The following is an 18,343-nucleotide window of genomic DNA, read 5'->3' as shown; positions in this document are numbered from 1 at the left end:
CGAATTAGTAGGCAGACGTTTGTATCAAGAAATTCGAATCGAATTGATTCGAATTATGTACAGATCGCAACAAGTTGTAATTCGAAACGAATTGATTCGAATTACTCACATTTTGGCACAAAAGGTAATTCAAACCTCGTTGATTCGAATTACAAGTGAATGCCCTATATAAGGAGTTCGAACCTAGTTCATTCGAATCAGTTTTTCATTCTCATACCCCACAAAATCCCAGAGAAAGCGACCCAAAACCGGCCCGAGAAAGTCTGGAGTGGCATACTTAGGCGATGGGGGATGATCCAGGAATGGGGGATGATCCGGGAAGGCTGTATCGACTGGATGGAGTCGCTCATATAGCCGGGGTGATCAACGACAAGGTTAGTGGTTTATAATGGTGGTTTATTATATTTGTATATGTTAGTGGTATTGTAAATCGGTATTTCATTTGGTTTATGATAGCGGTTTTATTGACGGTTTATGTTAGTGGTTTTGGTTAGTTGTAGTGCATGCGGTTTATGTAAGTGGATTTGTCCGTGGTTTAATGAGTGGTTTAATGAGTGGTTTTGCCCGTAGTTTTATTAAGTGGATTTGCATGTGGTTTATTTTTCTAATATTTTGGATTCGGTTTGAGTGTGCGGTTTTGCTTGCGGTTTTGCTAGCGGTTCAGTAGAAGTTACTTTTGCACGTGGAATTTAGATGCGGTCTATGTTTGCGGGTTTTGTTTGCAATTTTCGTAGTGGACTGATATATCTCCAATTGCATTTTTTTTTGGTTACTTGGTTACATCGTGAATTTTATCCGTTAGTGGTATTGTAAACTGTTCTAATTATGCGGTCCATGTAATGCGCAGCCCCGGCGTTGCATATCGAGCATGCGGCGGCAGCAGGGGATGCGACTTGATGAGAGGTACGTTCCATACTTGCAGATGGCAGGACTATACCATCTTGTGAGACTGAACGATAGATGGTTCCAATTGGACGAGCCCCTTGTCAGTGCATTCGTGGAGCGGTGGCGTCCGGAGACGCACACGTTTCACATGCCGTTCGGCGAGTGCACCATCACACTTCAGGATGTCGCGTACCAGTTGGGGTTGCCAGTGGATGGACATTACGTCAGTGGTTGCCTGACAGACTTCCACATATACATAGAGGGTGGCAGGCCAGCTTGGCAGTGGTTCCATGAGTTGCTTGGTGTGTTACCTCCCGCGAACCAAATACAAAAGTTCACAGTGAACTGTACCTGGTTCCAGGAGACTTTCGCAGAGTGCCCCGAGGGGGCAGATGAGGAGACGGTCAGGCGCTATGCCCGTGCCTATATCATGATGTTGTTGGGCACCCCGCTGTTTACCGACAAGTCCGGCAATCGTATTCACATCAGATGGTTACCGTTTGTGGCTAGGCTTGAGGAGATGGGTGGCTATAGTTAGGGTCGGCGGCACTAGCATGGTTGTACCGGTGCATGTGCCGAGTGGCCAACAGACATGTAGTGAAGTTAGATGGGCCGTTACAGTTACTTCAGTCTTGGATTTTTTAGCGTTTTCCTGGTTTTAGGCCTACTGGGTATGATGCATTTAGCTGGCCCCTTGCCTCCAGGTACCACTATCGTATTGTACTATTTATCTTTATTTGATTTATTGTCAATTACTCATGCAATTTTATGCCTTTTAGAATCACTCATCAATGCAGTACCATGTTTAATTTCCTACGCAGGTGGTCAGGTTACAATCCTGGGATTAGCGAGAAGGGACCTCGGGTGCAGATGGCTCGACTGAAGATAGACTTGTTATAGGCTCGGGATGTAAGTACGCTAATCTCATATGTATAGTTAATGCTTCTTTCAGTTTATATGGTTTAACAAATTCGCCAAATAGATTTGATTTGCTTTTTTCAGTTTATATGGATGCCCTATAGCACACCCGACGTCCTCCAGGTTGTTCATCCGGAGGTCTTGGAGCCTCGGCATATGATGTTATGGCGGTGTGTGACGTCCCTGATATATTTTGCGGTGGTTGAGTGGCATCAGGTTGATAGAGTGTTACCGCAGTTTGGCGGCGTACAGCCTCCCCCGCATCCCGCCCTGAACATCGACTTCTTGATGTCGAAGGACGAGAGAGGTGGTGACCGTTGGTTCCCGTCCCATTTACAGCATTGGCACCTTCACTGGGAGATACGTGCGGACCACATGTTACGGTTCGACGTTGTTGCTGACCCGGGACCTTCACATGAGTTCTTGGCCTGGTGGCATCAGCATAAAAAGAGGTTCTTGTCACCTGAGATGTACCTGGGAGATCCGAGAGGTATTCCTATTCCGGTTGAGGCGACGCAGAGGGGTGCCGGCCGAGTTCCAAATATGGACCGAGTTGATGACGTTCCTGACAGGCATCGGGTTGAGAGGAGAGCTCGAGTCGGGACACGTCGTAGCCAGCGTGAGTGGAGATGGCTGGACCAGGCTATGGAGGAAGGTGACGAGGCCAGGAGGGGCGGTGGTCGATGATGAGGGCGTGGAGGCAGGAGGAGGGGGGCTCCTGCTAGGCAGGATATGCCTGATCGTGTTGATCATACCGATGGAGGAGGGGCTGCAGTGGGGGGTGTTAGGCCCGATCGTGGCGGACTTGGTGGAGAGTGGTATGGATCCGATGTGGGAGATCCATCGAGCCATGCTGACACCGGGCTTGGAGAGGGGCCTCTGGGAGATTACTTCGTTGGTGTTCCGGCTGATGACCAGGCACATCAGGAGACTACGCCATGGGTGATTCCGGGATCCATGTTTTCAGAGTTTCTTGCCGGTGATGGGATTGACGCGTATTTTGGTGGATCACATTTCCTAGATGAGATCACCACCATCATGAAGGAGGATGAGGCTGCCTGTCGACGGGGACAGACGTCGGGGACACAAACAGCGTTAGATGTCGATCTGAATGAGCCTCCCTCCGTGGGCCCTGTTCAGCCTTTCACCTTGGGTGGGACCCCAGCATCCGCACGTATTGGTGCGTCACATTCAGTCACCGGACCATCCTTGTCCAGAACCATACATGTCCAGTCTAGGGCGCCTGCCCAGCCACCCCTGGAGGACGAGGAGGACGAGATCGAGGATGAAGAGCCCCTTATCCAGAGAGGTCATATAGGCACGAGTTCCACGCCGTTGTGGCACGGGGTCGCACCTCTTTAGATGATTTGTGTATCGTGGTATATGTTATTTCCTGATCTTTGTTGTATGTTATATCGTTTCGTTATCGGTGTTGTATTTTATTTTGTTAGTCCATCAGATCATGCAAAAGTTAGTTTAACATTGCATTATTATGTATTAGTCACGGTAAAAACATGTGTATTTTCCTTATGTATTTTATTTCCATAATAGTTAACACATCTAACATACATGTCTTCTACGAGACGGATTTTTCAACACTGAAAACTTACTAGTTAGGAAACCAAGTACATCTTTTTCTAGAAAAAAAGTACAGATGATCAAACTAATACAAAGTAGAACACAAATCCAGACATAACTATTCATTTCACACTGCATGACTGGGTCCTCCGGCCTGTGGACAACTCCAGTGAGTGTGTCCGGGTTGCCTACAGAGGCCACATCTCTTGGGCTGGTTCGAATCTGTCTCATCCATATTGGTCCGTATCCGAGTGGACCTCGGACGACCCTCCCTCGCACGCCTCATATTCGGGTCCGGTATAACGGTCGGTCCGTCATAAGGTGGCCAGAAACCCTCCGGGATGGGAGGAGTGAATCCCATCTGATGTACACTGAAAACCGAACTAAGTCGATACACCGGGTGGACGTATGGCTGCCAAGTAACACGTGAGTAGGCACAGCATGCCAATGCGTGCGGACATGGGAAATGAAGTGCCTGGAAGTATCCACAATCACATGTCTGAGAACCCATTGAGACCCTGTAGCTTCCCAGTGAGAACGAACTAGTCGGAGTCGTCTCTGCCACCGTGTACTCTGAGTTATCCCTGTCGTATACAGTCACCGTGAAGCACCTAGACATCTTCAGATTGGCCTCGATACACTTTACCAGGTATTGACTGAATTGTTGTCCGGTACCCAGCTGGGCCTGTGCCTCCCTCCCCTTGCGGACGAATAGTTCAGCCAACCTGCCGTATGTTGCCTTCACCAACGAGCACACAGGGAGGTTCCTAACACCCTTAAGGATTGAGTTCACACACTCAGAGATATTGATCATCATGTGTCCGAATCTGCGCCCCTCATCACAATACTATGTCCACAACGAATACTCAATCCTGTTCACCCAGTCACACATCGCCGGATTCTCAGAGCGCAGAATATCAAACCAGTAATTGAACTCCACTTCGGTCTTTGCATATGCGGCATTCACAAGAAGCCTCCGAGCGTCTTTGCCCTTGAAGGTGAGGGTGAAATTGGCTGCTACGTGTCGAATGCAGAATGCTCGGTATGCAGCTGGAGGTAGCCATCCCCATCAGGAGCCTCAAGCGCGGCCTTGATGCCGTTATACCTGTCCGAAATAACTAGCAGACCTGGCTACGGTGTGACGTGCTGACGGAGGTGAGAGAGAAAGAAGGACCACGAATCAATATTCTCACCCTCAACTAGTGCAAATGCCACAGGGAGTATGTTGGAGTTCCCGTCCTGTGCAATTGCAACAAGCAACGTTCCCCCATACTTACCATATAGATGGGTGCCGTCAATACTCACCAACGGCTTGCAATGACGGAATACCTCGATACAAGGTGGGAACGTCCAGAACAGCCTATGAAAATAAGCATGAGACTCGTCCAACTGGCCCCCAACTCGAACAGGGCATGTCCGAAGGACTGCTACTAAACCAGGCATGGTCAACTGGACTCCTAACACCCACCTAGGGAGCTCATTGTACGACTCATCCCAGTCACCATAGATGACGGCAACAGCCTTCTGCTTCGCCATCTAGACCCTCCTGTACGTCGGCCTGAATCCAAAGTGTGCAGCCGTGGCATTTAGGAGCACCTTGATGTTGACGGATGCATCTGCCCTCACCATTGGCATAATGAATGTCGCTATCACATGATAATCCAAACTCCTATGGTCGCTGGAGATAGAGGTGGCGAGACACGTATGCGGTCCGTTGTACCGTTTCACTTCCCAGATGCCCTTGCGCTGCCGGAGACTCAACCGAATCAACCATGTGCACCCATTCCCAAACTCAGAACACTTTCCCACATACCGGCGATAGTCAGACTCAACTACCTTGTACTGTACCCCTCGGCGGATGCTGTAAGTCTTCACACTCAATAGGGCCTCATCTTTATCCTAAAACTGCTGACCAACCTGGAACTCTGTCATACCAGCAGACCCGTCCACATCTCTAGCACCAAATCTAGTAGCCTGCCCAGGAAGCCCATCCTGCCTCATGGCATCTAGGTCCAATGATGAAAAATGGGGTGGGTACTGCTGTGTCCCAGAACTAGATCCACCTGCAGCCCTTCTCGGGTCACTCGCTCCGAGATCATCGCCGCTGTCATCGGCAATCAGATCCGGCTCAACATCATCGTCATCTGGATCATCAAATAATCCGTCTCCAACACCAGCAGGTGTAGCACAATGTACTGAGGTCGGAAGATGTTCTCCTGTACCAACCTCGTCGCCGACATTGCCGCTGAGATCAACAGCGAACGAAGGGGAGGCAACAGGCTGGATCAGTGGCTCGTACGTAGGGACGGAGGAAGAAGCAACGGCAGGTCTCGAGCTAGAACCGGCCACCGTGGCTACAGCGTGCGTATTCCGGTTCGAACCCCCCGAACTGGAAACCACATCAACCAACTTTGCCAACAGCTTTGGTGTCCTCACCTCGAGAAACTGCCGGCGACAATAAAACATGACCTGCAAGTCCTCATCACTCCCGGTCGTGAAACAGTCATACTTCACGGTATCTTGGAGCACCGTGGTTGGAATGCGATAGAAAAACTTCTTAACCCTTTTCACACCTTCCAGACCAAGTTTCAGCAATACAGAGCTAACAAGGTCATCATAGCTCGTCGTAAGCCTTGCGATAATACAGAGAGGATCCTTATCAGTGAACTTCACACCGGATCGAGTTTTTCTCTTAATCGATCTTCTGTGGTGAACCAACACTAGAAACCTATCCTCACCAGCCATCTGACCCTTCTATTGAGAGCAACTCACGTACACCTCATATATATAGAGCTATGCCTCACAATAATTCGAATCAACTCCATTCGCACTATATATATGTAATTCGAATTAAGTCAATTCGAATTACTTTGAATTACCAAATGAGAGTAATTCGAATCAAGATGATTCGAACTCCCTTAAGCCACGTGATTTTAGTATTCGAATTAATATAATTCGAACCATGCATCCATAATTCGATGCTAATTGATTCGAACTACATTCGAATAATGCTTGGGAATAATTTGAACTATATCAATTCGAATTATGTGTAAGTCTAATTCAAATTTTATTGATTTGAATTATATAAAAGTCTTCTTTGGTGGATTGATGTCTCAGATTTTCATTTGGCGGATTTGGGTAAATTTCAACTCCCCATGACGCATTTGGGTTTTTTACCCTTAAGTTTTTATAGTTAGCTACGAATGAAGTTGAAGATGAGTTTGATATTGATAAACATAAAGATAGAGAAATAAACTGGAATGAAAATAATAATGATAACAAAAAGGAGTTTGAAGCTAACTACCAAATAATTCATATAATGAGGATGGAGACGAGGCAAATAACATGGTTATGTAAAATGTATTAAATTATTTGTACAAATATCAAATTTCAATGTACACCAATCATACAGTATGCATGGCATATGTCTTTTCTAGAGATTTTTGTTGGTTGCAAAAAATATTTGTCAGCTCTTTTTTCTGCCACAAATAACACGTGGTTGTTGTTACACATTTTGTAAGTTGTGACATTAAATTGTTCCTTATGTGCAAGACATATCTGTTTCTTGATTTTTTGCAAGTTACAAAATTCAAGCATTAACAATTTATTAATTTTATAAAACAACTAACCCATATCTTTATATCTTATTCCAACCAAACATACAAATTATCCCATATCTTTATATGTTATTGCAACCATCGTTTTGGTTAACTATACTAACTTTAAGAATTATTTAAAATTTAATTTCTAACTTTATCCTGTACTACATGATTTTCAATAAAATACCTTTGATCAAAATTAAATTTTACTATATCTAGTGTAATTTGGAGAAAGCGTTCCAAATATCCTCATCATGCATAGATGGACATGGTGTTAGTTATTTTACAAAACTAGTAATTTACGTACCTCCAATTATTACCATATATTCTTAATTCGATTTGAAACTTCGAATTCTTGAACCACTAATTTTGGATGGAACCAAAATGTCTGTCATGATGATTAGAATTAGAGACCCAAACTATACCTTTTGTGAACAATCGTGTTCTCTCCATCAAAGAACAAACCAACTGCCAATAGAGTTAACTGATAAAATTTTTTAATAATTACAATATCATTAGATAATATCTATATTAACAAATTAGACTACAAATAGAATAAAATTCTAACATTCTTTCACTTGGTCCAATATTTGTTACATCTAGTCAGTAATTACATACTATGCTCAAACAATTAAGACAAATTACACAAATTATAGCGGTAGGTCCTCATTAATCGAGTATTATCTTGCATGTATTACAATGTAACATCTCCTAATTGAATAAACTCTTTATGTGGTATTTCTGTATGAATATGCCCAATGCTTATTCTAGATCCTTCACTAAATTTTATTTGTCATTCTCAATCATATATGTGCATATATACTAACCAAATGAAAAATAAATAATAATAATAATAATTTCATATCCAAATATGTCATATAATACAACATAAGCTAAGTCATATAAGTGACGTTGCTGAATATAAACTCATACTACTAACATGATCCTTAAACAATCTTGGCGACATGCCTTTTGTTAAAGGATCAGCTATCATCTGTTTAGTAATAATATGCGCTATCTGCACTGCATTAGACCTAATTTGGTCTTTAATGGCTAAATATTTAATGTCGATGTGCTTACTTCGACTTCTACTTCTATTATTCTTAGCCATAAATATAGCAGCTGAATTCTCACAATATATCTCAATGTCCTAGAGATACAATCCATAATCTTAAGCACAGAGATGAAATTCTTCAACCAAACACATTATGATGTAGCCTCAAAACAAGCAATAAACTCGACTTCCATGGTAGAAGTGGCTACAAGTAACTGTTTTGCACACTTCTAAGAAACTGCTCCATCAGCAAGCATAAAGATATATCCTGAAGATGATTTCTTAGAATCAACACATCTGCAAAGTATGAGTTTGAGTATCCAACAATTTTCAAATTGTCGGTTCTTCTATATGTAAGCATGAAGTCCTTGGTCCCTTGAAGATACCTTAAAACCTTCTTTGCAGCTCTCCAATGGATAATACCTGAATTACTTTGATATCTTTCTAACATGCCAACAGCAAAAGTAATGTTAGGTCTTGTACAGACCTAGACATACATTAGACTTCAAATGACTGAAACATAAGGAATATTTTACATTTGTTCCTTTTCAAGTTCTTTTTTGGGACATTGATCTAAGCAAAACTTGTCACCTTTTACAACAGGTGCAACACTTGGTGAACAATTTTGCATTTTAAACCTCTCAAGAACTTTATTAATATAGGTTTCCTGAAATAACCCTAAAATTTCTTTAAGTTTATCTCTATGAATCTTTATGCCAATGAATAAGATGCATTATCCATATCTTTCATATTAAAATGTCTAGAAAAAATTATTTCACCTCATGTAACAATCCTAAGTCATTTGTTGCAAGCAAAATGTCATCCATATATAAGATAAGAAATATGATCTTACTCTCACTAACCTTGTGGTATATACTTTGATGAAAAATATTTTCAATGAATCCAAATGAAGTCACATTATGAAACTTCAAATACCATTATCGAAAAGCCTGCTTAAGACCATACATTACTCTCTTAAGCTTGTAAACCAACTGCTTACCAACACTTGAGATAAATCCTATGGGTTGTCTCATATAGACATCTTCTTCCAAATCTCCATTAAGAAAAGCAATTTTTACATCTATTTGATGCAATTTCATGTGCGCTACCAATACCATAATGATGCAGAAATAGTCTTTCTTTGAAATAAGAGGAAAGATTTTCCTGTAGTTAACTCCTTCCTTTTGAGTAAATTCTTTGACAACAAGTCGAGCCTTGTATCATTCAATATTGTTTGATGAATCTTTCTTAGTCTTAAAGACCCATTTACAGCCAATAGCCTTTTCTCCATCAGGCAATTCTACAAGATCTCAAACTTGGTTATTTGCCATAGAATGCATTTCATTCTTCATAGCATCTAGCCATAAATTAAAATTACGACCTTCAATTGCTTGTGAAAACGTCGTTGAGTCTTTTTCATCACAAACATCATAGTCAAACTCAGTAAGATACACTACATAGTCACTAGAAGTTGTAGGTTTTTTTATTCTAGTTGATCTTCTTAATGTTGCATCATCGACCTTTTGTAAAAGTAGTGGCATAATAGGTTCTCCCTCTTCTTGAGATTTCTCTTGAACAATATGTTCTTAAACAATACTTTCATTATGAAGAGTTTGATCCTCCACCATATGATATACTAGAATATTATCTTCATGATATAAAATATTATAATAAGTTGTTCTATATTATCTTCATGATGTGGAACATCAGTAATAGGTTGTTCTACATTGACCCTATCTGTATGGGCATTATATTGAATAATCACTCTTGTACATAGAGAAGTTTTCTCAACAACATTAAGAGAACGATTTCTCCCACTTTCCACATCATGCTCTAAAAATATTGTATTTTTAGATTTAATTAGTTTACTTGAGTGGGAGGGACAATAAAACCTGTAACCCTTAGACTTTTCTGCATAACCTATAAAAAATAGGTACTTATCGTCCTTAGGTCCAACTTCTTTTCTTGTAGATTATAAATCCAAACTTCACCAAGACAACCCCAAATGCGTATATGATTCAAACTAGGTTTTCAACATTTCCATAGTTTAAATGGCGTTTTAGCAACTGCCTTGGTTGGAACTCTATTTAATATATATGCAGTCTTAAGGGCTTGATTCTATAAGGATAAAGGAAGATTGGAGTTGTTAATCACCATATCAAGCAAAGTTTGATATCTTCTTTTAGCTACACTATTTTGATTTGGTGTGCCAAACATGATGTATTGTGTCACAATACCATGATCTTGAAAATACTTTGCAAATGGACTAGGTACTTGTCCATTTTTAGTATATCTCCCGTAGAATTCTCCATCTCTATCTGATCTCATGATCTTAATTTGCTTTTCATATTATTTGTTTACTTCAACTTTATAAACTTCAAAAGCATCTAATGCCTCATATTTATTATGAAGCATATAGAGACACATATATCATCAATAATCATCAATAAAGGAGATGAAGTATTTCTAACCACTTGAGGACATATCAGGACAACATATGTCAGTGTAAATTATTTCTAATATGTCAGAACTCCTCTTAGTACCTTTTTGACACTTTTTGGTTTTCTTGCCCTTAATACAATCTACACAAATATCAACATCAGTAAAGTTTAGAGGTTTAAGAACTCCATTACTTACTAATTTCTTTATTCTTCCAATGAAGATGTGTCCCTAACCTACAGTATCATAACATGGAGGATTTTTAATTCATAACATTGCCATATATAATCATTAAACCTGATGAAATATTATTAGCTAAATGGACTTTAAATAAATCACCAATTAAAGTACCACATTCAATAATATTAGAATTTTTAATAATATCATCAGTATCATCAATAAAAATTATACAGAATTTTTGTTTTACAAGTTTAGATAAAGAAATCAAATTCTTAGAGATATCTGAAATATAAAAAGTTCTTTCTAAATCTAAAATACAACCATTACTTACTATAAGCCGAAATATTCCAACAGCTTCCACATGTGAATGCATTCGATTGTTCATATAGATGCTCAATTCACTTTCTATCAGTTTTCTTTTCCTTATGAAACTTCCATGGTATTTGAAATTTAAATTTCAGCACCAGAATCAATCCACCAAGTGTCATGACATATTTTTACAAAATTAGATTCAAAACACACTGAAGGAATAAGATCACAAAAGTTAGTATCTTTCTTCTCAAGCCAAGCCTTAAACTTTGGGTACTCCTTTTTCACGTGTCCTTTCTTTTTTCAAAAGAAACATCATGCACCTTCTTTCTTCATAAGATAGGATGCAATACCCTTTCCTTTTTTCTTATGAGCTTGCTTCTTACCATTCTCATTTGTTACCAACAGTGCACTTTCACCAAGTTCTTGAACTAGCCTTCCTGTCTCTTGTACACACATTACCATTAATTCATTGATGGACTACTTTTCTCTATGTGTGTTATAAGAAATCTTAAAAAGTGCGTACTAGATAAGAAGAGAATTCAGAATAAGATGCATTAGAAATGAGTCAAAGATCTCAACCTATAAAGTCTTTAGTTGTGTTGCTATGTTTCTCAACCTCATGATATGCTCACGCACACCCCTTACGTCGGTAAACTTCATGGATGACAATTGTGCCATTAAGGTGCTTGAAAGTGCCTTACTAAAAGAAGAGTAAAGTATCGTTTTTGTCCCCAACATTCGGGTTAAGTCCTAAAGTTGTCCCTAACGTTTCAATGTCCTATTTAAGTCCCTAACGTTTCAAAATTGACTCAATATTGTCCTACCGTTAGGGATCCGTTAACAGAATTGACGGCGGGACAAAATTGAGACGATTTTAAAACGTTAGGGACTTAAATAGGACAAAAACATTGGGGACAAAAATGATACATAGAAATAAATTTTTATTTTATCCTTCAATAATATCAATTTTTTACTGTACATAGTATTCAATTATTTTTTAATCACATCTAAGTAAATTACAGTTAATCACATTACTTTCATTCTAAATAAATTAATTTTTTTATAATTTTACCTTAAAGTAATGTATTTTTTTATAAATAAATAACTTTTACACTTTCATTCTAAATAATGTAATTTTACTTTCATTACTTAATCACACTACTTATATTTTTTTATAATTTTATACTTTCATTCTAAATAAATTAATTTTTTATTATTTTACACTTAAAGTAATATAATTTTTTTATAAATAAATAAATTTTATACTTTTATTATAATCTAAATAATGTAATTTTACTTTCATTACTTAATCACATTACTTATAATTTTTTTTTATAATTTTACACTTTCATTCTAATCATTACATTATTTATTTAGAATGAAAGTGTAAAATTTATTTATTTATAAAAAGATTACATTACTTTAAGTGTCAAATTATAAAAAAATAAATTTATTTATAAGAAAAGTAATGTGATTAAGTGTAATTTATTTAGATGTAATTAAAAAATAATTGAATACTATGTACAGTAAAAAATTGATATTATTGAAAGATAAAATTAAAATTTATTTCTATGTATCGTTTTTGTCCCCAACGTTTTCGTCCTATTTAAGTCCCTAATGTTTCAAAATCGTCTCAATTTTGTCCCGCCGTCAATTCTGTTAACGGATCCCTAACGACAGGACAACATTGAGTCAATTTTGAAACGTTAAGAACTTAAATAAGACGATTGAAACGTTAGGGACAAAAATGATACTTTCACCCTAAAAGAATCAAATTGTTCATCAATAGCCTTTATATAATTCTTGACATTCTCGCAATCAGGAATTGAACCAAAGATACTAGCTGAGATACGAAATATAATGAACATGATACTTAAATGGTTAGATTTTTTCCACCATTTGTATAATACTACCTCGGTTTGAGTACTAGCATCAATAGGTGTCGGAGGCTCTGATGAGCGGATAATTTATACGCTTTTTGGCATTGTTTTTAGTATGTTTTTAGTAGGATCTAGTTACTTTTAGGGATGTTTTCATTAGTTTTTATGTTAAATTCACATTTCTGGACTTTACTATGAGTTTGTGTGTTTTTCTGTGATTTCAGGTATTTTCTGGCTGAAATTAAGGGACTTGAGCAGAAATCAGATTCAGAGGTTGAAAAAGGACTGCTGATGCTGTTAGATTCTGACCTCCCTGCACTTAAAGTGGATTTTCTGGAGCTACAGAACTCGAAATGGAGCGCTTCCAATTGCGTTGGAAAGTAGACATCCAGAGCTTTCTAGCAATATATAATAGTCCATACTTTGGCCCAGAATTGACGATGTAAACTGGCGTTCAACGCCAGCCTTCTGCCCAAATCTGGCGTCCAGCGCCAGAAAAGGATCCAAAACCAGAGTTGAACGCCCAAACTGGCACAGAAACTGGCGTTCAACTCCACAAATGGCCTCTGCACGTGCAACACTCAGGCTCAGCCCAAACACACACCAAGTGGGCCCAGGAAGTGGATTTATGCATCAATTACTTACTCATGTAAACCCTAGTAGCTAGTTTATTATAAATAGGACCTCTTACTAGTGTATTAGGCGTCTTTTTGACCATCTTGGAACACATTGTTCTTAGACCATAGGGGCTGGCCATCTCGTCCATGCCTGGACCTTCACTTATGTATTTTTAACGGTAGAGTTTCTACACTCCATAGATTAAGGTGTGGAGCTCTGCTGTTCCTCAAAGATTAATGCAAGTACTACTGTTTTCTATTCAATTCATCTTATTTCGCTTCTAAGATATCCATTCGCACCCAAGAACGTGATGAAGGTGATGATTATGTGTGACGCTCATCACCATCTCCCCTATGAACACGTGCCTGACAAACACTTCCGTTCTACATGAATTAAGCTAGAATGAGTATCTCTTAGATCTCCTAACCAGAATCTTCGTGGCGTAAGCTAGAATGATGGCGGCATTCAAGAGAATCCGGAAGGTCTAAACCTTGTCTGTGGTATTCTGAGTAGGATTCAATGATTGAATGACTGTGACGAGCTTCAAACTCGCGAGTGCTGGGCGTTAGTGACAGACGCAAAAGGAGGGTGAATCCTATTCCAGCATGATCGGGAACCGACAGATGAATAGCCGTGCCGTGACAGGGTGCGTGAGCATATTATTCACTGAGAGGAGGGGATGTAGCCACTGACAACGGTGATGCCCTTGCATAAAGCCAGCCATGGAAAGGAGTAAGACTGATTGGATGAAGATAGCAGGAAAGCAGAGGTTCAGAGGAACGAAAAGCATCTCCATTCGCTTATCTGAAATTCCTACCAATGATTTACGTAAGTATCTCTATCCCTATTTTATTATATAATATTCGAAAACAACATTATCACTTTATATCTGCCTGACTGAGATTTACAAGGTGACCATAGCTTGCTTCATACCAACAATCTCCGTGGGATTCGACCCTTACTCACGTAAGGTATTACTTGGACGACCCAGTGCACTTGCTGGTTAGTTGTATCGAAGTTGTGACAATTATGAATTAAGATCAAAGCACCAAGCTTTGGAGCCATTACCAGGGATTGTTCGAGCCTGGACATCACAATTTCGTACACCAAGTTTTTGGCGCCGTTGCCGGGGATTGTTTGAGTTTTCGGCAAGCTTTTGGTCCGGTAACATCAGTGCCAGATTCCCTTTTGATCCGGCAACAGCACCAAGTTTTTGGCGCCGTTGCCGGGGATTGTTTGAGTTTGGACAACTGACGGTTCATCTTGTTGCTCAGATTGGGTAACTTTCTTTTTCGTTTTCTTTTCAAAGATCTTTCAAAAATATTTTCAAAAAAAAATTTCTCTTTTGTTTTCGAAAAAAAAAATAAAAATGTTTTCAAAAATTTATTCAAAATTTTTAAGAATGAATTCTAGTGTTTCATGAAGCATGTGAAGCCTGGCTAGCTGTAAAGCCATGTCTAAATTCATTTGGACTGAGGCTTGCAATTTGTTATCAAGAGCAACTTAGTTGTTGCTCATCCACCTGCTGCTGATCCATGATCACCTGCTGAAGCTTGGCTGGCCATTGGTCATGTCTAGTGTTTTGGACTCGAGCTTTCTTTGAAAGCTTGGCTGGCTAGTGAGCCATGTCTAATTCCTAGACTGAAGCTTTAGACTAACATGGCAAGATTCCTGGAATTCATATTAAAAATTTTGGAATCCTTATTTTTCTTTTTCAAAAAATTTTTTCGAAAAATATAAAATAAAAATCCAAAAAAATTTAGAAAATCACAAAAATAAAAAATATTTCAATTGCATGTGCATCTTGCATTTTTCGAAAATTTCATGCATTCATGGTGTTCTTCATGATCTTCAAGTTGTTCTTGGTAAGTCTTCTTGTTTGATCTTGATGATTTTTTGTTTTGTGTCTTTTCATGTTTATCATATGCATTCTTGAATTCTTAGTGCCTAAGCATTAAAGAATTCTAAGTTTGGTGTCTTGCATGTTTTCTTTGCATTAAAAATTTTTCAAAAATATGTTCTTGATGTTCATCATGGCATTCAAGGTGTTCTTGGTGTTCATCTTGACATTCATAGTATTCTTGCATGCATCACATGTTTTGATCTAAAAATTTCATGCATTGCATAATTTTCATGTTTTTCATAAAAATTTCAAAAATAAAAAAAAATTATCTTTCCCTTTTTTTTTCTCTCATCATATTCGAAAATTTGGATTGACTTTTTCAAAAAATTTTAAAATCAAATTGTTTCTCATAAGTCAAATCAAATTTTCAATTTGAAAATTTTATCTTTTTCAAAATCTTTTTCAAAAATCAAATCTTTTTCAAAATTCTTAGTTATTTTCGAAAATTCCAAAAATGTTTTTCAAAAATGTTTTTCTTATTTTTAAATCAAATTTTCGAAAATAACATAATCAATTAATGTTTTGATTCAAAAATTTGAAGTTTGTTACTTGCTTGTTAAGAAAGATTCAAACTTTAAGTTCTAGAATCATATCTTGTGATTTCTTATGAATCAAGTCATTAATTGAGATTTTAAAAATCAAATCTTTTTCAAAAACTAATTTCTATCATATCTTTTCAAAAATATCTTCTTATCTTATCTTTTTCAAAAATGTGATTTCAAAATATCTTCTCTAACTTCCTAACTTCCTATCTTTTCAAAAATTGTTTCAACTAACTAACTAACTTTTTGTTTGTTTCTTAACTTTTTCAAAACTACCTAACTAACTCTCTCTCTCTCTCATTTTCGAAAATATCTTCCCTCTTTTTCAAATATTTCTTTTTAATTAACTAATTATTTTTATCTTTTATTTTTTATTTCAAAAATTTTCGAAAATTACTAACATTTTTTCAAAAACCATTTTTCAAAAATCACTAACTCTTTTTCAAAATAATTTTCGAAAATTATCCCTCCCCCATCTCATTCTATTTATTCATTCATATCCTAACATCTCATCTCACATCTCTTCCATTCGTACAGTTGTGTTTCTTCCTTTACATCACATTCTTTGTCTCCCCCTCTTTTCTTCCACTCACAAAGGGATCCCTATACTGTGGTATAAAGGATCTCTATTATTATTATTATTATTTTTTTGTGCTTTCTTCTTTGTCATATGAGCAGGAGCAAGGACCAAAACATTCTTGTGGAAGCAGATCCAGAACCTGAAAGGACTCTGAAGAGAAAATTAAGAGAAGCTAAAATACAACAATCCAGAGATAACCTTTCAGAAATTTTCGAACAGGCAGAGGAGATGGCAGCCGAAAATAATGATAATGTAAGGAAGATGCTTGGTGACTTTACTGCACCAAATTCCAATTTACATGGAAGAAGCATCTCCATTCCTGCCATTGGAGCAAACAACTTTGAGCTGAAACCTCAATTAGTTTCTCTGATGCAGCAGAACTGCAAGTTTCATGGACTTCCATCTGAAGATCCTTTTCAGTTCTTAACTGAATTCTTGCAGATATGTGATACTGTTAAGACTAATGGAGTAGATCCTGAAGTCTACAGGCTCATGCTTTTCCCTTTTGCTGTAAGAGACAGAGCTAGATTATGGTTGGATTCTCAACCCAAAGACAGCCTGAACTCTTGGGATAAGCTGGTCACGGCTTTCTTAGCCAAGTACTTTCCTCCTCAAAAGCTGAGCAAGCTTAGAGCTGATGTTCAAACCTTCAGACAGAAAGAAGGTGAATCCCTCTATGAAGCTTGGGAAAGATACAAACAGTTGACCAAAAAGTGTCCTTCTGACATGCTTTCAGAATGGACCATCCTGGATATATTCTATGATGGTTTATCTGAGCTATCAAAGATGTCACTGGACACCTCTGCAGGTGGATCCATTCACCTAAAGAAAACGCCTGCAGAAGCTCAAGAACTCATTGACATGGTTGCTAATAACCAGTTCATGTACACTTCTGAAAGGAATCCTGTGAATAATGGGACGCCTATGAAGAAGGGAGTTCTTGAAGTTGATACTCTGAATGCCATATTGGCTCAGAACAAAATATTGACTCAGCAAGTCAATATGATCTCTCAGAGTCTGCATGGAATGCAAGCTGCATCCAACAGTACTCAAGAGGCATCTTCTGAAGAAGAAGCTTATGATCCTGAGAACCCTTCAATAGCAGAGGTAAATTACTTAGGTGAACCTTATGGAAACACCTATAACTCAACATGGAGAAATCATCCAAATTTCTCATGGAAGGATCAAAAGCCTCAACAAGGCTTTAATAATGGTGGAAGAAACAGGTTTAACAATAATAAACCTTTTCCATCATCAACTCAGCAACAGACAGAGAACTCTGAACAAAATGCTTCTAATTTAGCAAATCTAGTCTCTGATCTATCTAAAGCCACTGTAAGTTTCATGAATGAAACAAGGTCTTCCATTAGAAATTTGGAAGCACAAGTGGGCCAGCAGAGTAAAAGGATCACTGAAATCCCTCCTAGTACTCTCCCAAGCAATACAGAAGAGAACCCAAAAGGAGAGTGCAAGGCCATTGACATAAGCGCCATGGCCGAACCTGTGAGGAGAGGAGAGGACATGAATCCCAAGGAGGAAGACCTCCTGGGACGTCCAGTGGTTAATAAGGAGCTTCCCTCTGAGGAACCAAAGGAATCTGAGACTCATCTAGAGACCATAGAGATTCCATTGAACCTCCTTATGCCCTTCATGAGCTCTGATGAGTATTCCTCTTCTGAAGAGAATGAGGATGTTACTGAAGAGCAAACTGCCAAGTTTCTTGGTGCAATCATGAAGCTGAATGCCAAATTGTTTGGCATTGATACTTGGGAAGTTGAACCTCCCTTGTTCATCAATGAACTAAGTGATCTGGATCAACTGACATTGCCTCAGAAGAGACAGGATCCTGGAAAGT

At 38.5% G+C, this 18,343-nt stretch overlaps 2 protein-coding genes and 1 non-coding gene across 3 annotated transcripts; 1 reads left to right on the top strand and 2 right to left on the bottom strand.

Moving 5' to 3' along the window:
• The first annotated feature begins 284 nt into the window (after positions 1-284).
• On the top strand, positions 285-1,423 carry LOC112734035 (protein MAIN-LIKE 1-like). The gene is made up of 2 exons (XM_025783216.1): positions 285-374; positions 848-1,423. Exons 1-2 carry the CDS (start codon positions 285-287, stop codon positions 1,421-1,423), a joined length of 666 nt encoding a protein of 221 aa, XP_025639001.1.
• Positions 1,424-3,508: 2,085 nt separating this feature from the next.
• Positions 3,509-4,198, bottom strand: LOC114924980 (uncharacterized). Its single transcript, XM_029291228.1, has one exon. The coding sequence runs from the start codon at positions 4,196-4,198 to the stop codon at positions 3,509-3,511; it is 690 nt and encodes a 229-aa protein (XP_029147061.1).
• Positions 4,199-17,112: 12,914 nt separating this feature from the next.
• Positions 17,113-17,220, bottom strand: LOC112738795 (small nucleolar RNA R71). The gene has a single exon (XR_003169745.1). It is a non-coding gene; the product is annotated as a small nucleolar RNA R71 (small nucleolar RNA).
• Positions 17,221-18,343: the final 1,123 nt, after the last annotated feature.

This window comes from Arachis hypogaea, chromosome 13 (genome assembly GCF_003086295.3).
Source record: "Arachis hypogaea cultivar Tifrunner chromosome 13, arahy.Tifrunner.gnm2.J5K5, whole genome shotgun sequence".
Classification (NCBI taxonomy): Eukaryota; Viridiplantae; Streptophyta; class Magnoliopsida; order Fabales; family Fabaceae; genus Arachis; species Arachis hypogaea.
This window is presented reverse-complemented; position numbering and strand designations above follow the sequence as displayed.

Coding starts and splice junctions, on each gene's coding strand:
- LOC112734035 (XM_025783216.1), top strand. CDS start 285: ATGGGGGATGATCCAGGAATGGGGGATGATCCGGGAAGGCTGTATCGA. Junction 375..847: donor CCGGGGTGATCAACGACAAG/GTTAGTGGTTTA, acceptor TGTAATGCGCAG/CCCCGGCGTTGCATATCGAG.
- LOC114924980 (XM_029291228.1), bottom strand. CDS start 4,198: ATGATGATCAATATCTCTGAGTGTGTGAACTCAATCCTTAAGGGTGTT.